At 39.9% G+C, this 27,384-nt stretch overlaps 1 protein-coding gene across 1 annotated transcript in view; it reads left to right on the top strand.

Annotated features, from left to right (window-relative positions):
- Positions 1 to 27,384, top strand: part of LOC140235680 (SNW domain-containing protein 1-like) — a 126,767-nt gene that overhangs the window by 67,082 nt on the left and 32,301 nt on the right. The window contains exons 9-11 of the mRNA XM_072315704.1: positions 72 to 137; positions 7,566 to 7,682; positions 25,870 to 26,005. Of these exons, the coding sequence (XP_072171805.1) occupies positions 72 to 137; positions 7,566 to 7,682; positions 25,870 to 26,005 (319 nt within the window). The remainder of the gene's footprint in view (positions 1 to 71; positions 138 to 7,565; positions 7,683 to 25,869; positions 26,006 to 27,384) is intronic.

Here is a 27,384-nt window from a genome sequence, read left to right as displayed (position 1 = left end):
ATTGAGTTGATTGCATAACAGGAGATCCTTTACCATTTTTTCCCTTGTTTTGTGTCTTTTGTTTTACATAGGTCACGGTGAAAGAACAACAAGAATGGAAAATTCCACCCTGCATTTCCAACTGGAAGAATCAAAAGGTAACAATGTGTCATGAGGGAAATGTTATTTTGTAATGTGTTGAATCGTATAACTTTGCTCATCATATACTGTATACGCCATATATTTCGCGAGTCTAAATTTTCGCGAATTGGGACTTCCTGACAATTTCGCGAGTGGTTAAATTCGCGATCGTGGAGTCCTGTACTGTATGGAGAAATGTATACGCGTACGTCACATTCATATCGGCATTAGAGTCAATATTTTCGCGTGTCTTTAATTTCTCGAAAAGCAGCTGACTCGCAAAATTCGCAAAAAAAAAAAAAAACCTCGCAAAATATTTGGTGTATACAGTATGTAGATCTTCATGAATAGATTGCTTGATGGATATGTGAAAGGAGAAAGGGTGCATTCAGGGCTCGTACGCGTCAGGGAATTTCTGGAAAGTCAGGGAATTTAAGAATACTTTTTCCAGAAGCAAAAAAGTCAGGGAATCCATCTATTTCTTCAGGAAAGTCAGGGAAAATCATTTTTCAAGATATTTGTTAAAATGGTATTTGATTTCTTTTATCAACAAAGGAAAAATAGTTTGTCAAATTTGTGGTTTCTCATATTAAGACCGTTTTCGTAATAAACTCCACGCAGATACTGTGTCTATTGCGTCCTTCATGTGCATGTGCATGTGTACTTGTGTGTATTCAGTAGTGTAAGGTGCCTTTGTGTACACATGCATGTATGTGTGACATGAGCGCTGCTGGTGATGTGATTGGCATTAATTGCGTGCATGATCGAAGCGTTAGTCATCTAATATAAACACGAATGTATGATTACTTTTGGATCGAGATAGTACTTTGATTTTGATATAAAATTTAAATTAAAGCATTTTACCACAGAATATTGACAACACAATCATTTCAGTGTAAATAATTTTGCATCATGTGCCACTCATGTGTTCTTCAGAACCTCTCAAAAAATTGTGTCTGCTTAGCTTACTCGACGGACGATATCGCAACCTCGTGGTTGCTTATTTCCAAAGGCGCAATTATCGCAAGTCCGCATTTAGGCTGCGTATGCGAGCTCTAGCTAGCTAGCGCTACTTTGCTGCAGTGCGACCGGCCTATCTCATGGTTGTTTTCCGCAAGTCTGCCTTTTTGTAGGTACATGTACAGTCAACCTCGCGTAAGTCGACATTATCGGGACTGAGCAAAATATGTCGACTTTATACGCGAATGTCGACTTATAAATGAAAACTAATTTCCCCTGTACAGAGTAAGATTTGGATCATGATGCGGATTGCTACCCAAATCTTACTCCTTTTGCCACCAAAACATGCCAACTGACATCAGCAACAATAATGTTTTAGTTTATGCATAAATATTGCGCGGGTTAGGAACGACAACGCACATTTCCCAAATCTCTAGAGAGATTTTGAGAGAGCGGGATCGGAAACCTAGGCCCGTTTCTAGACACTTTACGTTTTAAACTTGATTTGAAATATCAAATGCAAATTCCCAAAATTGCATTAGACTTTGCGATTTAAATTCAAGTGCGTCGCTGCGAAGATATGCGTGTGATTTCGTATGATTCTGTCGAGATGATTCTGTATGATTTCGTATGATTCTGTTCAGTGCCGACTGAGTATGTGTGATTTTCCTTCCCTAAGTCGCCATATTTGTTTTGCTTAAATTTCTATTGCCATACTCTGAAAATGAATTGTTCTCGTGCTCCGATTCGCAACATTAATTACCGCTCTGTACGGCGCGGGCCCGTCTGAAATAAAAAGAAGAAGAAAAGTTTGTTCATCCGAAAACGACATCTTTCGGACTACTAACCTTCGTAAAAACAAACCTCTTTCCATTGTCGGACTAATTTAACTCTGGACTGAGATTTAAACCTTCGGCATAGCGAACTTTAACAATAATTTGTTATCATTTTCTCATTGACATTTCGTGAAGCAGCATGCGTTTCAGTAGTTTGATATGTGTAAATGTTGCGATATCTTTCCCCTGCAAGTGCAGACTAAGTTCGGTCACGGCGAAAGTTCTGTTACGAAATAAAAAATAATGCGAGTCTTTTCAACAATAACGCACTTCCGTAAATTTTTATGTATTTAAATGCAGTTTCTAGTTTCGGACAAAAAACGCAAGTCTTCTCTGCAACGCTCTTGCGATTAAATACAGCGTTACGTGTGATTTGATGGACTTGCATTTGATTTTTAGAGTTGTTTAAACGCAATTGAGTTCAAAAAAAGTTCCCTACAATTTTCTAGTTTCGTATGATTATCAAACACAAGTCTTTTCAGTGTTCCGTGTGATTTGATGGACTTGCATTTGATTTTCAGAGTTGCGTTTAAACGCAATTGAGTTTAAATTTCCTGCAATTTTCTAGTTGCGTATGATTATCAAACGCAAGTCTTTTCAACGTTCCGTGTGATTTGAGGGACTTACATTTGATTTTCAGAGTTGCGTTTATTCTTAATTTTGCTTAAGAAATAAAAAATAATGCAAGTCTTTTCAACAATAGCACACTTCCGTATATGTTTAGAGATGCGTTTAAACGCAGTTTTTTATAGTTTCGTACAAAATCCGCAAGTCTTCTCTGCAACGCTCTTGCATTTAAATGCATCGTTGCGTGTGATTTGATGGACTTGCGTTTGATTTTTAGAGTTGCGTTTAAACGCAATTCAGTTTCAGGTTCGTACAATTTAGTTTCATATGATTATCAAACGCAAGTCTTTTCAGCAAAGCACTTGCGTTTAAATGTAAAAGTTGCGTGTGATTTGATGCACCTGCTTTTGATTTTTTGAGTTGCATTATTAGCTGCATTTTAATAAATTTTTTAGAAAGGGCCCAGGTTTCGAATACCGCTTCGGAATAATTAACGTTAGAATATTTGGATCAACTAAAACACCTATTTCATGTTCGGATAATGAATACCTACTGGGACATATAGGTGTACAAAATTTGTGCATTTTGAGAATAACGAGAGGGAGAAAAGGGGTAAAGTGAACTGCCTTGGGTACTACATGTAATACTCCAGTGTAAATGAGTGTATGCCATTTCTACTGTGCAATACAAGACAATGGATGCATGGCGCGAATGCTATCGCGCCGTGCACTAGCGAATTACCGAGTAGAAATGCAGCGAATCGGAGCGGGAAAACAATTCTTTTTCACAGAATGGCGATAAGATTTTGAGCGAAAAATTATGTCGACTTTGATGAGGGAATTAACACGTATTTCAGCTCAGTTGGCACTGAAAAATCAGGTCGACTTACGCGAGTTGTCGACTTATAAATGTCAACTAAGATGAAATTTTCAAGGAATAACAAAGGCAAAAATCGGGACTTTTTTATCTCGTCGACTTAAGCGAGTTGTCGACTTATGCGATGTTGACTTACACGAGGTTTACTGTACGTAGTTCGTGTTGTGGAACTGCCCAATGAAAATTTCAAATTCACTGAACACAAGGGGAAAATTCCCCTTCAAGGAGCTTCTTTCAGAACAAAGCATAAGTGTGTATAACCGAGTATACACACTTGTTTTGTGTTTTGCTTCCTAGTATTTTGATGATGTATTTTTACACACTTTAGAATAAGATGTGCACATCATGTAAAATGGTCATGGAAATTTACATTTTCTGCTCTGGAAAGTCAGGGAATTTTGAAAATGTGGAAGTGTATGAACCCTGGAGATTAAAACATAAATAAATGAGGATATAGAATGACATGTGAAGGGATAAAAGGCTGGCATGCAAACGTGAAAAAGTGCTCTAGTTTTTGGTGTTTGTGACCCCCATCTGCAGTTGCAGCGGACAACTGTGATTAACTCCCCCCAAACGCACAAAACATTTAGAATTTTCTACCATCATCAAGGCACTCCAAATCAGGTGTTCACATTTTCACCAAAATTTCACCATCTCATATCGCTGCTATATATACTGACCAAAATTGCTCAAACTTTCAGTATTGATGTAAAATGATGATATCTATCCACATATGCAAAATCATGTGAAATGATTGAGTATTTTTGATCTTATTTAACATTTCATGTTTCACTATCTCAGAAAAATGTCCTCCCATCATTTCCAGACATATCTGGTCACACCACTTAATATTCATGAAGCTTAAAATACAAATCCATGAGACATGTGCGAACATTGGTGAAATCATGTGCGCTTTGCCAAAGACCTATTTTTGAAGAGACAAATGAAAATGAATGAGGTATTTTGTCAGAAATCTCAAATTGTGTGGGAGCAGCAAACGAGAATAATGATGTTATATTCTAAGAAAAACTGATTTGCGCTTGTGCAATGAATGGACTTTCTACGCTGCACCGATCCAGCGAGCTGGCCAATCGACACCACTGGCACATGTGTGGTACGAGTGTCGTGTGGTGGCTAGCTGTACGCAGTCAGTGTATGTGGCGTGTTAATGTAGTAGCAGAGTACCACTGAGGACTTCATACAGATGTGCCATGATTTCGCACCTCATAAACAAGCAACTAATTTATCAGAACTGGCCAATAAAATAAGAGAAAAAATGTCTGGTTTCCACAGTACGAACAAGATTATCATTTAACCCTTACTGTACTGGGCTATTTGGCTCCATGAAAATACTGGGGGGGGGGGGGGGGGATCTCGGAAACGCAATGTCCGATGAACTTGAAAACGCAATGTCCGATGAACTTGAAAATCCTCATGCTGATAGATCTTCGCATGCTGCATCTGATGGTGTAATTTATTGTAATCAATTATGCAATTTTTTGCATAATTAGCTAATTAATTATTCATAATGCGTATTTTATGCATATAGGGGATATTTTCATAATTTCAGCCTAAACAAGTACAAAATTACATGAAAACTGTGTAATAATGAAGAATAATGTTTCCCAAATGTGAAATAAATCAGTTCTTATCTATTTTTATAAGTACAGCAGATTTGCATAAACTATTAATATGCAAATTTACTACTTATGAATTTTTGCATACTTTTGAAATGTATGACGTACTAAAATGAAACTGGAAGTAAAATTATCCTTTTACAGGACCCATGGGCACTACCATACTTTTCAACTGTATTCTAATGTCCCTAATATTGTAAACTTGAAGTATAATTTATGCAAATTTATGTAAATTTATGATTTTTAAAATAAAAATTAGCTTATTTGTGATTTTGCGTGCAAAATATAAGAAAAATCAATGAATACAAAAAGTATAGAAATGTGAGAAAAATCAAACAAGTTATTTGCCATACTCATAAAACATTTTTGAAATTAACTTTACAGAATCATGTTTTTTGTCTCAAAAAGTGAAATTATCACTGTTATTCTTTTGTTTTTCCAATGTTTTTATTTCTTTTGTTTTTACTGTTTACATTTGTCATGTATTTTATTATTTTCTAAGAGTGCCCACTAAATCATGTGGAAGGATAAGAGTTATTTGAATCATTTATGTGGATAAAAACTCAATTTCCCCCTCAGAGGGAGAAAAAAAAAACAAGAAAAAAACAACTTTTTTGTTATTTTTGTATTGCTTTTATTTCTCATGTTTTCTATTGTTTTATATTCCTTATGTATATCATTGTTTCTAAACTTTGCCCAATTTATTTCAGAACAATATAGAAGCATGAACCAAGTGGAAAACCAATTCCTGAGCAAAATTTATAAAGTAATGCAAGCCATGGTCTATTGACAGTATGTAACTGTATACAAATATATGCAGCGATTAGCTGTTTTAATGACATGCGCATACTTATTGGCCCATAACACCCCCTAGGTAGGTCCGATATGGACAAATGTGGTATGAAAATGTGCGCAAGACTTCAGGGGAAAAAGTCATGAAGCGAGAATCCGAAATTCCCAGCGGTCGCGATACAATCGCCAAAAGTATGGAGGGGGGGGCCTCCCAGGGCCCCCCCCCCCCCCCAGTGCAGTTAGGGTTAAACATTAATGTACAACCTATATTGCTACAGAGCCAAGTGTATGTGGCCTTTCACTACTTCAGATTTGACCAAATGCCCCTCTCCCCCTTTGATTACAGTATGACATGAAAGATATTCAATGTATAGGAATGTAGGTATTTAATAAATCAGTCAAGATGTTAAAGTCATATTTTCATTATGTTCACCTCTACTAAGCAGCCTCAACTTCCCTGGCATTATCAAATGAGCTATTCAGTAGATGATCTACATTAAACCTGAATTTACTGTGGACTGCAAATCAATTTAAAATTCTATCACACTATCACATGGGTCATTGGCAACAAATTATCTGGTCTTAAATTGCAATTCCCATGATGTTAGAGCAGTAAAACTTGGTGGTAGGCCCCATCTATTCCATTTTCTTTCCGTAATTATTAAAAAAATTTTTTAAAAATTACTTCTGGCTCGTATGTGCTAAGTGTTAAGGAGGTTTTCAATTAGGTTTCTAGTCCTCTCTGCTCTGTTGACCCAAGTCTGATTCTAGACACGATAGTGACAGGACCAGAGTTTTACAGCATAAGAGAACAGAGCTCTTGACTGAGTCTTGTATTAAAACTTAAATTTAGGAGAGTAAGTTAAAATGATTTTTTAAGATATCATGGAATACATTAAAGCGTTACATCAAAGATTTGTAAAATTACAGACAAACTGTACTATTAAGTTTGGTTCACTATGACCTACCTTCATATTCAGCACGACCGTGTGGTGATGGATGGTGTGCTGTGGTCGTGATTGTCCAGTTCCACGCCACGTTTATTCTGCACACATCTAGTTCACAGTCTGTCTCCTTGTGCCACGATGCCACTTTCTGGACATTTTTAATCTGTTTTCATGATGCAGCACACTTTTTCAACGTATCAAAACTTTTACCTGAATAGCCACTTAAATATGGGAGAACTCTCCCGTATGTCTTGATGTATGTAACAAAACGAAAATTTCCCCTCAGGACAGTCCACATCCTGTAGAGTACAGGGCCACTGTAGGCTTCCACATTGTGCTTGAGCAGTGAATGCAACAAGACATATGATTGGTCGACATAAGAATCACATTCCAAAATGCAAATGAAACGACCAAGCTGGTTGGTAGACAGTTATCCTGGATAGTTATTTATTTTTCCCACATTTTCTCAATTTTCTATGAAATATGCAACATTCATGCTTGAAGAGTTTGTATGATGAGTTGTATCATATTTCTAGACAATATATGAGAATTTGGGGTAACTGCCTGATGATGGTCACAAAAAGTCAACCTTTGGGGCTTTGCATATCGACCTATAAATGAAAGGGTGCTTTGATTAGCATACAAATGTGTGCTTACTCGCTGTTAGCTTCAAATATGACCGCTGTGTGAAACTGTGACTCTCTTCATTCAAATTTTGTTTGACAAAAAGAGTTTTCCTATTTCAGACTGTATCTTGAATATAAGCATAGGAGTAGGAAGCAATTACATGTTTTGATTGTTTCTGTTTTACTTTTCCTTAATTCGAAAAGGGGTACACCATTCCCCTGGACAAGCGCTTGGCATCTGACGGGAGAGGACTTCAAAATCCCCAGATTAATGAGAACTTTGCTAAGCTGGCTGAAGCTCTCTACATTGCTGACAGGAAGGTAACCATTTCATTAACATGATTTATTCCTTTTTTCTTCTACCTTGTTTTCCTCTTTCCTTCCCTTTCTTAATCTCCTTTTTGCTTCACCACGTCTTACAGAATTAGTCAGAATTAGATGATACGCTAATAGCATATTATTATTTTGTTTGTCAAAATCTTTCTTTCTTTTTTATGCCTCCGCCACCAAGTGTCGCCGGAGGCATTATCTTTTGGGTTGTCCGTCCATCCTTCCGTCTGTCCGTAATCAATTTTGTTGACAGCATAACTAAAAAACCGTATGAGGTATCCTAATAAAGCTTGGCATGTATGTGTACGAGTGGGCAAAGTTGTGCCTATCAAGTTTTGGGTGCACATGCTCAAGGTCAAATGCTCAAAATTTCACTATTTTTGCCATGTCTTTGCAATACCTGAACGTATTTTCTTTAAACTTTGTGTATACATATACCAGGGCTCCACACTAACTTTTATTTTTGGTGGCCCAAAGGCAAACATCCGACCTTGTCTGGTGGCCCGATCAGGCCACCAAATTCTTCGTTTCTGAAATGTTGGTGACCCGACGTGCATTTTTGGTGTCCCCGGGCCACCATTAGTGTCAAGCCCTGCATATACTAACCAACAAAGATTCAGTAGAGAGAGTTTCCTGCCATGAGGTCGAAGGTCAAAGGTCATGTGAAAATGTTAAAATTTCACTTTTTTCTCTATATCTTGGAAATGGTTCTAGGTGTCTTCATGGAACGTAGTACATATACATGTACTGACAGGCAGTGATTATCTAGGGAATTTTGGTTTTATGGGGTTAAAGGTCAGTGGGTCAAAGGTCAAGGTCAACTCTTCAAAATTTCACTATTCCCTTCATCTATGCAATTCCTGCAGGATTTTTCTTGAAATTGAGTGTATACATGGGTACCCAATAGAGATTCTCTGGGAAAGTTTCTGCAAAATGTCAAAGGTCAAGTGAAAATGCAAAATTTCACTTATTCCTCCATATCTCGGAAGTGGCTCAAGGTGTGATCATGAAACTTGGTATATATCTATGCATGTTCTGCCTGACAGTGATTCTCTTGGGAATTTAAGGGTCATGGGGTCAAAGGTCAAAGGCTGCAAGAATCTTCAGTCTATTGAAGGAGGCAGACTTAATCGGAAGAAGAAGAAGAAGAAGGCCAGATGAAAATGCTAAAATTTTACTATTCAATACTGAAATTACACTTTTTCTCCATACCTTGGAAATTACTCATTGCAAAACTTGTAAAAAAGTCAAAAGTCCATTAAAAATCCTCAAATCCCCAAATACTTGCTCTCTTAAACAACATAGGTATTCATCCAATGATACCTAGTTCAAGTTAACCCATATCGGGCCAACTACGGGATATTCCGTAGTTCGCTCAAATGCCGCAGGGGCCACATACGGAATATCCCGTAGTGAATGAGATGGCATATAAACGACGTCATTCCAAAGTGCTTTCACCTTCTAACCTTTGACAACATATCCCAGAATGCTTTGCTACACTGTCTGCGATAATTCAAGAAGGTTTTGTCATTGGAACGCCAACAAAATCGTAAAAATCATCAGAAAAAATGTGTGTTTACATGGAATAACGCGAATAACCACGAAGCGTCAGTGGATACTATGTACAGCTGTACGGAGTGCTCGATTCTGGATTTTCTGCAGCAGTTTTTGAGGAGGTTTGGACACTTGCAGGGCGATGATTGGACTGTGATAATAGTCCCACATGTACATCCACATATATGTACAATAATTGTATAATTCAGTCGAACCTGAAAAGCTGTAGCTGTATCTATCGTGATGAGTTTCGCTTCAAGAAACTATAGGTTGCACACATTATACTATCGATTTCCCGTGCACTCGCAATGGCTTCGTCGTCAAAAATATAAACATAAATCTGCAATTATTGTATCAATGGTCATGATATTTATATGTCCAGAGAGCTGACACTTTCATTTCCGGTACTGGATGTGTAAAATTACAACATTTGCTATTTTTAATCCATGAATGAAAGCAAACAAACAAATTGATTTCGTAACTTTTGGATGACTGTACTTCACTTCTGCTGAGTGCTATGACTGCACTGTGCATTGAATGGCAGCATGTCATATATCATTTAAAAGGCAATTTTATCCTCTTTTAAAAGATATATAACTTGTCTATGTTTTGATTACTGTTTGCTAATGAAAAGCAATTGTGTGGAGAGTTGTCTGCCTGTCGCCTTGTGTGTGCAAACGGTGCTGGGCCACTATGGTGTTTCTTTACACTACTGCATTGGCCCGATATGGGTTAAGTGAACATTCAACACATTTGTGACCAACATGTCATTATCAATGTGTTGCGAATTATATGAAACTGTCATCACGCATTGCCAAGATGTACCATAGACCTATTTGCAGGCATGAAGATTTTCAGCAGATCCGCTGATTTCTGCTTTTTTCCTAATTTTGGATTTTTTTTCCGCTGATAGAAGAAATCCGTGGAAATGAGCTATTTTCTTTTTTAGCTCACCTGAGCCAAAGGCTCAAGTGAGCTATTGCGATCGCCCTTCGTCCGTTGTGTGTCGTCCGTCGTGCGTAAACTTTTAACATTTTCATCTTCTTCTTGAAAACCCCAAGACCGATTTTCATCAAACTTGGCAGGTAGCATCCCTAGGGGGTTAGGAACTCAATTTGTTCAAATGGGCACCATGCCCCACCCAGGGGGCTCCCAGGGGGGCCCAAATCCCCCAAAATTAAGGAATCTGTAAAAATCTTCTTCTCTAGAACCAGAAGTGATAGAGCTAAGTTAATACTATGAGTTAGTACATTGATGACTGTAGTTTCAAATTTGTTCGTGGCAGAATCAGGGGTGCCCCCCCCCCCCCCCCTTGGGACCCAGGGGAGGGGGGTGGGGAGGGGTCCTAATGGGGCCTAAATTGTACATTTTCATCTTCTTCTTGAGAACCCCATGACCAATTTTCACCAAACTTGGCAGGTAGCATCCCTAGGGGGTTAGGATCTCAATTTGTTAAAATGGGCACCATGCCCCACCCAGGGGCCCCCCAGGGGGGCCCAAACCCCCCAAAATGAAGGAATCTTTAAAAATCTTCTCTAGAATCAGAAGTTATAGAGCTAAGATAATACTATGAGTGAGTACATTAATGACTGTAGTTTCAAGTTTGTTCATAGCAGATCCAGGGGTGCCCCTCTTGGGGGCAGGGGGTTGGGAAGGTCCAAATGGGGGCCTGAATTGTACATTTTCATCTTCTTCCTGAAAACCTCATGATGGATTTTCGTCAAACTTGGCAGGTCAGGATCTCAATTTATCAAAATGGGCACCATGCCCCACCCAGAGGGCCCCAGGGGGCCCCAGGGGGCCCCAATCCCCCCAAATTAAGGAATCTTAAAAAAATTTGGGCCCTTATTGTACATTTTCATCTTCTACTTGAGAATGCCTTTGTCAAATTTTAGTAGAGCTGTGAATAATTTAGATTAGTGACTGCGTGAAAGGTGAACTTGCGATACTCAGATGAGCGCTAGACCCGCGGGTCTCTTGTTTTCTTTTGCAATTTGTGTTTTAGCGCTACCTGAGACATTACAAAACCATGCAAAAAAGTAGTGCCTTACTTCAGCACAGCGCTGACATGGGGCTAGCGTACTAGTACCACCTCCGAGCTGCTCATACTAGTGTGTTTACACGCAGTCTTGTGAGCATATGATTCGTGTGCATACTAGTACCACCTCCCTACCAGTGTGTTTATGGTGGACACAAGGTGTGTGTGACGATGTGAAGATGCGATCATGTTGCGCGGCGGATGGAGATGACAGAGCGCTGATCCCCTTGGTGTGTTTTGGTAGCGTCGCACAATTATTTAGAGCTTTGCAAGTCTGCTGGTAATCATCGCAAGTTTGTGTGGATTCTCATTCCCATTTGATTTACTCGCATGATTGAGCACCTGATCTGTTAAAGGGGATTTACTTTTGGACGTCGCAGTGATCGCGTTTGTAACTGCCATGTGCACAAGTTTGTCAGGATTGACATTGGATTATTCACCTGTTCACCACGTTGTTCACACCCTTTATCTGACTATGTACATCAGCTACTTGGAGTCTTGGCATTTGGGTAATCATCACTATCATCCTCAGTGACATTTGATTTGTTTTAGATCTACATTGCATGTACTTTGATGTCGCAACTGTTTGTTACTGTATCCAGACGTGGCTTTTTCTGGCCAATCAGTTAAGTGGAAAGGCATTTTTGGAAGAGACAGTGATAAAGGAGAAGTGAAAGCTAGAAACAAAGACAGTGGAGGAAAAAATCCTGGAGATGGGATGGGTTTGGCTAATTTCTCAGAATTCCTATAAGAGACCATCGCAAGTACGATTCCCTGATAAATGGTTTGTTTTTGGATTGGTTTACGGGGCCCCGTTTTATCAAGATAAAGTTAGAGTTGATTATGAAATTAACTCTAACTTTAACCAACTTAAAGTCAGCTATAACTTTAAATCAACTTCAAGTTTCTGTTTTACGAAGAGACTTAATAGTCGATTAAAGTTATAGCTGATTACCATAACTTAATTATTGATTTAGTCAAAACGAAAAACACAGGACGAGGCTGGTTTCCGGTACTGTCTGCTTAAAAACATTACAATACAGAAAGCAAAACAAACAACAAAAACACGAATGTATGATTGCTTACCCCGGCCACGGAATTGAAACGTAGTCTGCTAGTGCGCCGCAGTATGATTAGCGCTACAGCTGCTGAATTAGAAGTAGGCCCTATGTTTGCAACAGAACCGCAAAATACGCCGTTTTGCGTTGTATTGACGAAAGTAGGTTGATAGATTTAGCACATCTCGAGCTCAATGAAAATCTGCGTACGCGCATACCATGAAGATCATGCACACCGAAGAGTATAGAAGCGCTAGCTTCTATACTCTTTGATGCACACTACAGTACGAGGATCTTAGATAACATATAACGTCAGTTTTCATTGACATGGATAAATAACTGATACAGAGGATTTCTGCAGTGGGACTGTCCAATGCATGTATTGTTTCAAGTCTTGTGTGTTACATGTAGGATTATGGAAACTTGTGAGAGTATGTTGACTAATCTACGGCGCAGATCAGCTTTGTAAAGAATAGATCGAGAGTAGCTACATGTCGAAATTCTAGACCTAGTAGACGCTCTCGCAGTCTGCAGTGTTACGGTAAGTACAAACGACCCGCTGTAACGTTACTTAGGCCTAACTGGTTAGATAGATCTTACTGTCGTACTCGGTGCTGTAGAATTAAACTCTTTATTTTCCTGTATAGGCCTACTAAACTATTGATTAGTATCTAATGAACTATCTCTATGTAGGCCTATGCACGTCAGAAATTGCTGGTGTCCTCGCATATTCTTTGGCAAGATATGCATCGCACACAGACGTAGTTCCAGCGTTAGGTTACTTGCCCTTGCTGGCAGTGGCTTGATAGGTGGGCGGGCAGGCAGAGGTCGAAGTGATTCTCCATTGTGTTATTTTTGTAAGAAGTTTCCTGAAACCGTGAAACATATATTTTGTGATTGTACAGTAGTTGCTCACATTTGGAAAAATCTTTCTGATTGTATTGACAACATGATTAACAAGAGAGTCACTACAGTATACCTTGATTTTAATTACCTATTTGGTGTTGATACTGGAAATAGGCATGACAGGTGTATTACTTTTTTATTCTTATGTGTGAAATATTATATAATTTGCTGCAAATTTCAGCAAGTAGATTTAAATTTTCCATCCTTTATGTGTTTTGTTTGAATGAAACAAAAAATTGAATATAAAATAGCTGAGCAAAGAGGTAAATTGGGCTCTTATTTTTAAAAGTGGACACTTTCATTTATATAATAGTTTGATTCCTCTTCACCCTACGTACAACATGTACCACAGTGATTAATCAGTAAAGGAATGATACTTTATTCTAATTATGTGCAGACATGGGTAATATGCAGTGGAGCCCCACCTAGGCAGAGTTATTTTAGTGTTTTTGGAGTGAATGATGGGGCATTTGCCCTTGTTATTATATTAGAGAGATTGGTGGGGAGCTTACCTTATTTGACAAATCTGTATTTGATTCTTCTTTCTTTCAAAAGTGGCACCCGGCCGTTATCTCAAATTGTTGTGAATGCTTTTCCCTGTTATTGTGTGATTTCAATACATGTAATTATCATTTTATAGAACGTAATTTATTTCCACGGCTCTTGTTATGGTGGGACTCCACTATATGCCGGGAGACATTTTCGTTGTGTTGTGTTGCAGATACTCCAACTCTCCCGCTTTCGACAGGAGATCTCCCGCCGAAAGCCCATTTTTGCAAAATCTCCTGTTCTCCCGCTTGAGAGTTAATTTCTCCAGCCCTGGCTCTGTGTCTCTGGCTTGAAATTATTTCTTACTTAGTATCATCGTATGTTGAAAAATAAGCCTGAAGTAGATAGCACGAGAGAGAGCATCTAGAACCCTAGAGCTTGGACTCCGCCTGCGAGGAATTTCGCGCTTCACACTCGTGATGTGCACTTCGCGCACATCAAGTTGGAGTCTCCCGTTTGCTAGGGGTTTCAGGCGGGAGAATCTCCAGATCAAAAGGTGTTTGGGGTTGGAGTCTCTGGTGTTGTATTGTATTGTATTGTGTTCTCTTGGTTGTGTGTTCATTTATGCTCCATTGAGCATTATACTTTCACAGGTATGATATGTACTTTGTTTCATGGCAAATGTTATAGTTTTCAATAAAAACAGAAATACCAAAAAAAAAAAATTCTCACAATCCCCCTTAGATAAAGTGGGATTCTGAGAAATCATTGTTCTCTGCACAATGACATATCACATTTGTTTCTCCAAAATTCAAATGGCTACATATGCATGCATTTCTCTCTTGCTTTCTTTAAAATGTTTGTTCAAAGATGTGTTGTACTACTGGAGGTACATATATGTATCATTGAATGAATACTGTAAAAGTGAATATTTTCGCGCGACTAATTTTTCGCGCTTGGCCGGGTAGGCGGAGTTTCGCATGTTTTTAATTCTGCAGAATCAAGACATCACGCACAGGAACGTATGGCAAACAAAAATTTTCACATGCTTTTATTTTTCGCGCTAGTTTCTGGTTGCGCGAAATGCCCGAAAATTTCAACACCACGAAAATTTCCACTTTTACAGTACATGTATTATGAAGCTAAAAATTGTATGACAGAATGCTCCAGATTACATGATTTTGAACCCCCAAATTAAAGAAAGTCCACACCATGGTGGGAAGGGGGCAAGCCCCCACACACACACACACACCCTCCGGGCTCCCGGCTTGCGCAATGAATGGACTTTCCCATGCTGCTTCGATCCAGCGAGCTGATTGGTCGATGTAATGCAGCGTGCTGTTACTGTGTGATGCGAGGTGGCTGCATGCTGCTGATGCCTAGTACACTGTACATGCATGCTATGAGAGTGGGCCGCGGGATGTCGAGAAGTACATACAATGTAGCAGTGTGCTGCAGGGGACTTCGCCACCTCAAAAACAAGCACTTACGTTATCAGAACTGGCCCATTAAAGTAGAAATTCAAAGAGCACGAAACACAAATTTGATAAGAAAATATTGAATTTGAACATCTGTCCTACGTGTACACAAAATATCGAGAGAAAAGAACAATCCCAACTATTTTTTATTAATTATTGAAATCGGACGAAAAAGTAAACCCGAAATGCCCCGATGAACGGTCTGCCGATACCCCTTCCAGATGACGTCACGCACTGGATTGGTACTCTGAAAGTACACGTTCGCTCCATAGACTACTACCGTGAATTGTTTTCAGTGTTGTGTTTAGGAGCCTAGCAAGTCCAATTATTTAGTTTATTAGCAGTTTTCTTGCATGTCTCCTTGTAGTTCACAGTTTTTCCTTACATTTCATCCTCATAAAGTATGAAATTTGTGAATGCTAGCGGCGCATAAAAGAGATTTCTTTCAGACGTTTTTGTCCGCATTTCGGTTCCGTGCCTTCAAAAAGTAGATCCGGTCACAGCAAGCTGGATGGTACGTCTCGCTCTCAGCTGGTCTGCATCGGCTGTTCATGCACTGTGCTGGTGTGTGGTTCGCACTGCGCTGTGTGTGTTTGCGTGTGTGTAAATATATTAGTGTTCGTGCTCTGATTTCTTCCTCGGTCTAGTGAGAGCTGTGCGTAAACACGTGTGTGTATGGGAACATGTACTATTGTACATACTTCGAACATGTGCGCCAGCTCCATGCCCCCTCGACGTTCGACGCAAGACTCCCTGCAGCTGATCACTCGCTCTCTATGCATGTTTTTGTTTGTAATAATAATGGATGAACGTACATAAACTCAATACTGTACGAGTAATGTTCGCCACACGTAATCTGTGTATTTCGTATACTGTTCTACGAAGCGAATTGCTACTTACAGAGGTGGAAGAATGAGTCGTGAGGAAGTACTTCTTTTTCCACATTTTTTCTTTTTTTTTTGTCTAAACCGCCGCCGTCATTCATCGTACATACTGATCGTCGAGACTCTAAATCGTACTGAGCCGTATGTTATACTGTTTTTCTTTTTTTTTTTTAACGCCAAGGCAGACATCAGACTTTTTGCTTTACCATCAAACGCAGCTGAATGTTACTGTTATTCATTTCGAAATGTTATAGCAAATATCCGACATTTATTTCAGCATCATATGGAGCAGAATGTTGCTGCTATTCACTTCCAAACGTAAAAGCAATCATCTGACATTTATTTTGGCATCTTCCGGAGCCGAATGTTATTGCTATTTACTTTCGAAAGTAAAAACAAACATCCGACATTTATCTTATCATCGTACGGAGTTGAATATCATTGTTATTCATTTCTGAACGTTACAAGGGATCATTCGACATTTACTTTTAGCATCTTCCTGAGCCGAATGTTATCCTTATTCATTTCCGAACGCAAAATCAAATATCTGACATAAATTTTTGCATCGTAAGGAGCTGATTCTTACCGATATTCACTCCAATTATTTTAGCATCTTACGGAGCCGATTGTTACCGCTGTTCATTTCCAACAGTAAAAGCAAACATCCGACTTTTTTGTTGGCCCGATCGGGCCACCAAAATCTTCATTTCTGAAATATTGTCGGCCCGACGTGCGTTTTTTGGTGGCCCTGGGCCACCGGGCCACAGTTAGTGTCGAGCCCTGTCTAATGAATGTAGATGATCGCAAGTGTAACAATGAAATATGATTCGTCCCCCCCCCCCAAAAAAAAAAAAAAAACACAAACAAACAAAAATGCAAGAATGTTTGTGATTCCATAGCTGCATTTATCCGGACATGAATCTAAAAAAGGAGTTACAAAACCTCTTTGTCATTATCATTATTATTATTAACGAACCACCAGAAAATCAAAGCTAATCTTACGTTCAGATTAACATTTTTTTTTCTTTTTTCATTGTCGAATTAGCAAACCTTCAGAATATCGACTCTCGAGCTAGCTTGTTTCATTCGGATAATAGATAACAAACCATAATTAAATTTGTCGGATTAACAAACATCCGCACATGCAATATGCGTGTTTCGAAATAACTACCATCGGGATAGTGAATCTTATTCTTTTTCGGAATAACGAGCACCACGCAAAGAGACGCGATGCTAAACTAAAATTCAAACCTATGTTTTCTCCTTTTTTTACCACCAGTCTATACACGTTTTCTGAACATTCCCTTATGCCCGACTAAAAAAAAAAATAATATTTGCACGTTACTGTGAAAGTTCGTTTATCCGAAATTATATAATATAAGAGGGTTTGATAATCCAAACATTTGTAGCATTATTCTGAAGTTTGGGTAATGTGAAAATCGGGAAAAGGCTTGTTAATCTGAAAACGAATTGAATTTGTTCCCAGATTAAATTTCTTATTTCTTAAGTTTTAGATTAGCGAACCTTCGGAATAAACAACTTTTAGAGTAACAATCAGCAACATGTTTTCTCTTTTTTTCATAACTCAGAATAGAAATAATGTACAAAATGGAGAAGTATTTTAAAGCAGGAAAATAAGGCATTTCAAGTTTAACACTGTTTATTTATTTAATTTTTCTTTATCGGTAAGTACAAACAATTCTTACAAGAAATAGAAAAGGAAATAGAGAGAAAGAGAAAGAGAGAGAGAGAGAGAGAGAGATAGCCCTATTTTAGGCAAATTAAATGAGAGAAATAAAGAATCATTACGTTTGTAATCCTGGCTGGGTCTTCGACTTGTCAAACATTTTCCCTGTTCATTCCTCCAGGCCCCAGACTGTTCATGACCGCCAAGAATGTGCCAGTACGCGCGGTTTCTGTTTTTGTCAAATGGTCTCTCTCCTCTATCCCCCCCCCCCCCATCCCCAAGTCGGGCACCTTGCTGTCGTGGAATTTGTATTGTTTCTTGGTAAACTTGGTGTTCACTTTTGACCGCGCGTTATTGATTTGTGTTATTTTTATCTTGAATCGCGCACTGTGCTCGGTATCCACATGGAGCACGCACAACCAGTGACTACCCGACTCATGTAGGCAGCTAACGGCGAGCAGAAAATGGCAGTTTTTTTCTGCTGTCGCTATTTTCTACTGCCAAAATAGGCTAATACATCGTATTGGAATAAAAACTTTGTTCGATATCGATGAGCGTTGATGTGGCATCGTAATGCAATACCGGGCTTCTTCAAGTAAGTCAGTGTTCGACAGTTGTTGAAATCGTGACATCGCTAAACAGTAATTAGTTTTGGGCTTGCGTGTGCATGATTTCATGGGTTTGTTGAAGGGAAAATGTGGAGAAAGAAGGTGGCTTCAAAATTATTTGCCTGCCCGATTCGGGCAAGCATTTTTATCCTTGTTCAGAACACTTGTACGACTTTGATTTTCACTTGCCCGAGCAATCGGGAAGTGCTTATGTCCGCCCTGCTATTAGACCTTGCTCGCCTAGTATTGTACCTCCTTGGTCTGACCGGTTTGAGGTCAGCAACTAGTCAGGCGCAATTAGTGGCGTGATAGCTATCATAGCAGATGTCATTTACGGAAGTTTTACGAGCGTGTGCACACTGGTGAAGCAGTGATGTAATATTACTCGCGAAAACACCGAACCTTGTCGATGTCGAAGATTCCACTCCTTCTCTTCCCACCTCCCTGGTCAGAATCTCGTATAGTCGTACAGTATTACAGTATCGGGCGCGAACGTAAACAAACACACGTGGTTACGCAAAGCATGGCAATTACGAGTAGTTCACGTCTATGTTCCTACGCCAATGAAAGTACTTCCATGACTTGGCTAATCACGTAACAGGCCAGGCACGCAGGCAGTGAGGATGGTGGTGCGGCGAGCGGCTACCAATGCGGATCGGAGCAGTAGAGCCACTTCACCGTGGATTAATACAAGAACATACTGCATGCGAGCAATCGCGAGCTACGAGACTGGGCTGCACAAGTTGGTATCTCGATCCTCGTTTTAAAATCTCTCCTATTTTGATATTTCGCCATTTTTCGTAAGTCTGCTTGTTATTGTCAACATCAACATGTCTTAGATTAGCAATCCTGTCACGGACATCCTAATGATTTCCAATTAAACGCTTCATATGACCAGCGAAACTTGAACGTGCTAACATTACAAACGTAAGAAAAATAAGATTACCTAAGTAGCTTGAATTCCTGAATATTGACGAAAATATCTGTAAGAATTACAAAAAATCGAGAGAGAAATGTTTCTTCATTACTATTAAACCATAAAAAGTTATATTTCGTTCAATTCGACTTTCACATAAGGAAATAAAATGCAAAAGAATCAGGTTGTACCTCCGTTAACATTGTACACACATTCACCGGGCAGAGTCCGCAAATCCAGTGCGTGACGTCAGGCGAAGCGGGCATCTTTCCTGACGAATTGGCCCTTATCAGGCTCCAGAAAACCGCAGTTTTTCGTGAGCGTTTACTTCTTTCTAGCAACGCGAAAGCGAGGTAACAAAATTCCATTGCCTTCTATGTCTTCTGAGCTTTCTACTGATGCCTAAATTGCAGAATTTAATGATCTCTTTGAATGTCTACTTTAAAAAGAAAGTAGCAAAAATGTGAATATCTATCAGCTATGATACCAGTTGCAAGTTCATGACATTCGATTATTCGGACTTTACGCAGATTTTACTGCACTAGTAAGTAACATTACAACTACGAATTCCCGGTACGAGTTACGATAGCCGTACGGCACTGAAGTATAGGTGACGTGAACGCAACAAAGATGTGGGTATGTGGGACTGTACACTGTCTTGCTGTGTGCGAATGACCATGAAATTTCGTGCTCGGAACGAAGGTAGAAAGTGCACCTCTTTCGATTATTTCCAGACATATCTTGACGCATGACTTCTCGAATGTGATATTTTAGAGTTCCGTAAAGAAATACATGCTTAGTAACATACTTGAAAATTTTTTGTTGTTCACAAAGTCAAAATGTGAGATTTTAACAATGATTTCTGACAATTATTTTCCGTTTTGAGAGTGAAGTTATGCTCCAGTTTGGAATATTTTATCGTCGTTATTCAAAAAAGGTAACATAATGGCAGGTTAAAATGAGGTGTTTACTTTTCATAACCGTTTGGATTATAAAAAAATATAAATTAATAGTAAAGTTACAGCAGTCTTGCTGCGACACTTTCCTAGCGGTTTTCGTGCGAAACGTGTTCATTCAAGAGGAAAGCGAGGTCAGGTCAAAATGAATACAGTGAGTTAATTGCACCCGTCCGCTGCGACTGATCCATCCTTCCGTCCGTAATCAATTTTGTGGACAGCGTATCTAAAAAACTGTTAGAGGTATCCTAATGAAACTCGGCATGCATGTATATATATGAGTGGGCGAAGTTGTGCCTATTAACTTTTTGGCGCACATGCTCAAGGTCAAAGGTCAAAAGGTCAAGGTCAAATGCTCAAAATTTCACTATTTCCCCTATATGCAGTGCCGGGAGGTATTTTTTTGAAACTTGGTGTATACATGAACTACTAAATAAAGATTCCCCAGAGAGAGTTTTGAGTTATGAGGTCAAAGGTCAGGGGTGAAAGGTCAAGTGAAAATGTTAAAATTTCACCTTTTTTCACCATATCTCACAAACATTTCAAGGTATCTTCATGGAACTTGATATATATGCATGTACTGACTGGCAGTGATGATGTACAGTAGGGAATTTAGGGATCATAGGTCAAAGGTCAGGGGGTCAAAGGTCAAGGTCAACTCATCAAAATGTCATTATTTCCCTCTTATCTATGCAATGCCTGCAGGATGTTTTCTTGAAATTTAGTGTATGCATGTATTACCCAATACAGATTCTCTAAATTTCACTTCTTTTCTAAACTTGTAAAAGGGTCAAAACTTGGGTACAAATCCTCAAATCCCCAAATACCTGCACTCTTACACAGTATAGCCATTCATCCAAATAAACCTAGTTCAAGGAATGTGAACATTCAATGCATTTGTGACAAACCTGTCATTTTAATATTTTGCCAGTTATGTGAAACTGTCATCACACATTGTCAAGACATTGTGCCACAGACCTATTCGGAGAACCATGCATTATGGTGGAGGCATACCAGTCGCCATAGCGACTTTTCTAGTCTTCTTTGCACCATAGTCGCTCTAGGCTCTTTTTGAACTCTAAAATTTTATCAATTTTGGATCCTTTGTGACCCTTTGGTGATGTATATTTGCCTTTTTTACATACAATTTGTGCTGACACCTTTGATAGGTTTTTGGCCTTGTTCAAAAGTCAGAAAAGTGTTTTTTCAGGGACCAAAAGTTTTCCCGCTAAATTCCTTCTTACCCCATGCTAGCCATTCACGTGCGCGGTTTTCATACACGCCGGCACCTCAGGGACTCATTTGGTTAGGACTTCCCCAGACTCCTCTGTGTGTCACTGCAGAGAGAAGCTTTACAGTACTTTGAGCAAGAGCTCTTTTGTTTGTTCTTGCATCTTTTGTGTTTGTATGCCGACTCCCTTTCTTTTGTTGTAGATTGGTGTGCACTTCATACAGCTAAGTGTTTGTCTTGCTCTTCCTTATGTGTTCCTTTCTCTTTTTGAGAAGTGGTGGACTGCGTTACATGTAATTTTGTATTTTTACTCCGCTAAAATTTTAAACAATACCCAATTTCCAGTAAAATGTCAGCGGCTTCTGCTATGCTTTCTTCCGCACCCCCAATCCGAGCGTCGTAGAAACGAGTGCAGGCTTCGTGTATGAGATGACACAGCCATTACGCCCGTTGCTTCTAGTGCCTCCTCCGCCCAGAGTGCGATACTCCCGCCTGGGATCTGTCCCTCCGGTCAGGCCCCTGTCCCGAAGGGTCAGTTTCTTGATCGCTCCGAGCTTGTTCCCCCTCCAGCTTTCCCTCGAATTGCCCGTTATGGGAGTGCGGGGGAGATCGGTTTCAGGGGTCCTATGGGGGCGTTTCCGGCTTAGACTTCCCGCAGTGACTTCCTCCTTGGGTAACTGGGGGGGGGGGGGGGGGAGGGAGTTGCCTCTCTTAGAATTGCACGCTCTTTGACATCTCATAGAGTGGTTTCTGAATATCTTGCAAAACGTTAAATGCTAAATCCTCACCTCGACCAGAACTGTACACACCCTTTAACAACATTTATGTTGCGCTTCTGCTCGCTATCAAGATCTTCCCTTGGGTTTTTCCACTAGGATAGTAGCTACGGTGTTTAATAGCTCACCTGCACAGACAGGGCATCCATTTTTTATTTTCTTTTACCTAGATGACTGGTTGATAGTGGCTAAGTCCTAAGTTCTTCTATTGTCCCACTTGTCCTTTGTTCTCCAGACAACACAGGACCTTGGCTTCATCATGAACTGAATGAAGGCAGCGCTGTCTCCTCAGAATTCAATAGGCCTACTTTGGTTGGTGTCTTCTCCGTTGGCAAAGGCGAAGTCATTGCAATTCTTCCTCAGCCTGTGGGCCGTTGGTTGGAGAGGGAGTCCAGCGAGCACATTAACCTTCTAGAGTTGAAGGCAGTTTTGCTAACTCTTCGCGATCTTGCGTCTGTTGTCGTAGCCCGCTCTTTGCTAGTTCGGTCAGACAACAGATTGGCTGTGCCACACATCTATCGACAAGAAGGTATTCTTTCCTTTCTACAGATTTTCCCTCACTCTGTAGGAGTGATGTATCCAGAGAAAGATTCATCTCCATGCTGCTCACATCCTGGGTTCGGGGAATGTCAATTCAGATTTCCTATTCAGAGGGAGTTTTCTTCCATCAGAATGGATGCTTCAGAGAGAGGTATTTCAGAGGATTTGTGCAGTGGTGCATGTTCAGGTGGAGTTAGATCTGTTTGCCTCAGCTCTGAATACTCATTTTCAGGAGTTTTGCTCTCGGGTGAAAGAAGACTATGCATGGAAAATAGATGCTATTCCCTTCCATTCATCAGTCCATAGCTTCTATGCTTCCCCCCCCCCCCCCCCCCCCCCCCCCCGTTTGTGATGCTTCCCAGCGTCTTGGAGGAGATTGTTCAAGGCATGGCAGAGTTGCTTCTGATAGCACTCTTGTCGCCTCAGAGACCATGATTTCCACTTCTGTTGCTTCTCCTGGTAGAATTCCCCAGAGCTCTGCCTGTCTGTCATGATCTTCTGGTTCAGCTTCTCTCGTTCGTGAAGCACAAAGATGTCAAAGCTCTTCCTTCATCTTTCTCTTTGGCCACTCTCAGGCTACAAGGTGAAGAAGTAGGCCTTTCTAAAACAGCTGGACACAGCTTGCAGCAGAGTCACTTCCGAGAATCCTCAAAAATTACTTATTATTCTAGACTTTAACACTTCAGGAAGTGGTGTCGGAATCGCGCTTGTGATCCCTTTACTGCCTCTTTAGATCAGGTGGCGGATTTTCTGGTCGACCTCTTTGATACGGGTCTTTCTTTGGCTTCTTTCAGGCCCTACAGGTCAGCTATTGCTCCCTGTCGTATGGGTTTTATCATCAGGAGGTCAGTATCTACCTCTCCCTTCCTTACCAAGTTGTTGCAATCATTCTTCTTGGAGAGGCCTCCGATAAAGACTTTGCTTGGAGTCTTCCTTTTGTTCGTAGGTCCCCTGCAAGGGCTCTCTTTGAACCCGTGGCCAAAACTTTTCTTCAGAATCTTACCTTGAAGACGATCTGCCTGATTGCCTTTGCTTCATGTCCTTGAGTCAGTTCCATGTGTGTGTTGTGTATGACCAGGGACATATTTGTTGGGAACCTGCATGGGTAAGGCTGATCCCTAGACCAGGTTTTCTTCCAAAAATCAGACCAAGTCTTCGTAACCAGTAGAGGCTTTTCTTCTGAAGCTCTCCTTGCATCCCTCTCTCGAGGAGGACAAAACCTGGTGTCCCGTGCGAGCACTAAAAGGGTATGTGGCAAAGACGAAATTGTTAAGAACTTCATCTTCATTGTTTGTGTCCACTGTGGCTCCGTTTTGGTGCTGTATCAGCGGCTGCTATCTCTGGGTGGTTAGTTGACTGTATGAGGATGGCTGGACACAAGAGCACTCAGCTCTTAGCGGACACTGTTTAAAGGCGCTGGGCTTTGGGAGATCCGTAACGCGGCCTACTGGTCCAACTCGAATTCTTTCATTTCTTGTTCCCTGAAAGACATAGTGGTTAAGGAAGCAGCTTTTGGAAGGGCTGTCCTTGAGATTTCCGCAGCAGGCACTACCGGTACCCACACTGGTGCCCACAAGTCCTCACATTAACGCCATTTTCATCTCGTTTCCAAGCCTCCCACTGTTATAGTTCGTATCTGTGCTAGTCAGCATTGGTTATGTGATAAGCAAAAGGTAAGATATTCCTAGAAACATATTATGATTATCCGAAGGGATACATCTTATATATGAGAGGAATATCTTACCTTTTCAGTTTCCCACCCACCTTCCCCCTTTGTTTTACATTGGTTGGGTTAGTTTTTTATTTATGCTTATCCAGTTATGGGAGAAAGTGTTGGGGGGCTGATGGGCTGATGTCAAGGGGCATACTAGTCTTGCACGCAGTCGTTTTTTAGTTTTGGGATTATTTTTACTTGTCTCCCACTTCTATCCTTTCTATGTCTGAGCCAAAGGGCAGCTGTAGAGGAGAATACAGCATTGGTTTAATATGTGATAAGCAAAAGGTAAGATATTCCTCTCATATATAAGATGTATCCCTTCAATTAATCATATTCCAAAAGCATATGAATTGTACATAAGGTCAACAAAAAAAATGGTTTGTTTGCCCTACGCGACCGCCCGAAAATCACGGAAATCTTAGGTCGGGTTTTTTGTAATTTGTATTTTTTTTTACTCTTTCAAATTTAAATTTTTTCCATAAATGTCATCTTCTACAAATTTGTGAACGGTTTTAAACCCAAAATTATCCATTTCAAGCTGAAGAAAGAATGAAAAAAAAGGTCTAAAAATGTTTTTTTTTTTATCACATCAACCCATTGTAAATCATGTTGTACAAGCGGATTAAAGCCGCTCAGGGCCACAGGCTACCTTTAGCTCCATTTCCTCTGAAAGTTAAGTATGTTGTATATGAGACAACAAGCTTCAGTGTTCTTGCATTTAATCTTTTTGAATGTCCTGGTCAGGGTGAAAATTTTGTAGTCTAAAAGTGAAAAATGCAAAGGGAATTGGAACAAAATGATTCTTCATTTTTCTTTCACTTATAAGCTTGTGTTCCTCATGTTTTGATATGCCTACAAGGGTGTGGTGAATGTTGAATTAATAACACCATACTTCGAATTGTCGATCACAGGTGATCGATATCTGATGACCCACCCAGCGTATCATCTACCGTAACTTGTCTTAAAGTGACAAGTTTCATACGTATTTCATTAGACATGATTTTGCTATTTTGTTTATTCAATGAACAGTACTGAGGACATTATTTTGGGGTAATGTCGCTCTCCTGTATATGTTTGTGCAATTTTTTTTTTTTTTGGTCAAATTCTTCAGAGCTAGCCCATTTAAACTAGACTTCATGCTAACCTTGCTCAGATGCATACATATGATGGTGGTGATATGCAAGGATCAAAGCCTCAGTGTCTAGATTTTGTTTCTCTACATTTGCATTTTGAAGCAAGAATACAGATCGGATCAATCAAATAGTTCAATCAATTCATTCAGATCAGACAAGCATATAAAAGTGGTATGTATGTGACCCACATATCCATTTCCCCCATAGGCCCGAGAAGCTGTGGAGATGCGTGCAGTGATGGAACGAAAGGTTGCTCAGAGAGAAAAGGAAAAGCATGAAGAGCAGCTGCGTGCTATTGCTCAGAGGGCAAGGGAAGACAGGGCAGGCATCAGATCTGCGATGGGTGAGTATGAAGATTGTCATGGGCTTCAGGCTGTAGTGGACAGTATGCCAATGTATGTCTTTGCTGAGGATGTTTTTTAGTTTGAGCAAGTATACAGGCATTATGACACACAGAGACAAAACAGAAATATAAAATGGCACAGCAGTCTAATAGTTTTGGAAACTTCATCACTCGAAGGAGCCTTTACTAATTTGTTCTGCTAAATGATCTTCTACAGAGTTCACATTTCATATCTGCGTCATGATAGATTCTTACCTGTGCCTTTAAACTGCATTTTCAAAATGTTGCCCTCTGTCTCGCAAAGTGAAAGAACAGCAACAGAGGAAGCCCCACTGAAGTGTCCTAAGTACCCCAGACCCCACCCATAACTGCCCTATAAAAACTGCCTGGCGGCAGACATTCTCCCTCATTCCTTTTGCGACTGTCTCTCGACACCTCGTATTTCTGTGAAGCTCCAAGTGCTTGCACCTTTTTCCAAGCCCCTGATGCTGTTTCAGGTGAGCCTGTTCCTTTTCTAAGCTTTCTAGACCTTAGCTATAGTCCTAGAACTATTTTTAGAGCATCCTGAATTTCCCCTGTTGCAAATTTTAGGCAGAAATTTGTGTTTGAAATTTGGCGATTTTAGCGTGTCCACGTTATGCTTAGTGTGTGCTTGCTCTTTAGTCCCATACATGGGCAATTCCATGAAAAATGTTGACTTTAGTGAAAAAAATGAAGTTTCAAGTTGCACTTAAGTTCTCAAATATTTTCAAAAAGTAACTTTTTTTTTCATTTTTAAGTAATTACATCTTTGTCATGACCATTTGGTATTTATTTCAGTCAGGAAAAAATACTGTATGATGCATTGTAGTGACACAAAAATTCAGCTATTTTTTGAGAGTTTATTCTTCTTGTCTCTAAAGAAGGCCAGATATGTCCTAGAGGTCTTGTTCAGCTTTGATATTGTAGTCCAATGTAAATATCAATGGATAATCACAACCAACTTTCATAGCATTCATCAGTGTCTGATCCATTGATCCTGAAAGTTGTGTGATTTAAAAAACATTAGAAGTGTCATGTCTGGTACATTTTTACTGTAAGTTTTCATAGCCAGCAGAAAAATTGTGTGAAGTTGATGCAAATTTATTTTCTGTGTTAGGAATTAAACCCTGTGCATGTGTAGCAATCATTTTTCTATACCACTTTTCCTTGTAAATGGCGTAATGGTCATGACACCTCATATTAGACAAGTGGCAGAAATACTGCAACACTGTGGCCCAGTAAAACAGGGTGGTGATCAGTTTCAATTGCTCAGGGATAGCAGGACATTAAAGTGACCACCACAACGGTTTCAGGCAAAAGTCAGGAATTTTGACAATTAATTTTTTCATTGAATCTCA

This window comes from Diadema setosum, chromosome 1 (assembly GCF_964275005.1).
Source record: "Diadema setosum chromosome 1, eeDiaSeto1, whole genome shotgun sequence".
Taxonomy (NCBI): domain Eukaryota; kingdom Metazoa; phylum Echinodermata; class Echinoidea; order Diadematoida; family Diadematidae; genus Diadema; species Diadema setosum.
Note: the sequence above shows the minus strand (reverse complement) of the source record. Positions and strands in the feature narration are given on the sequence as shown.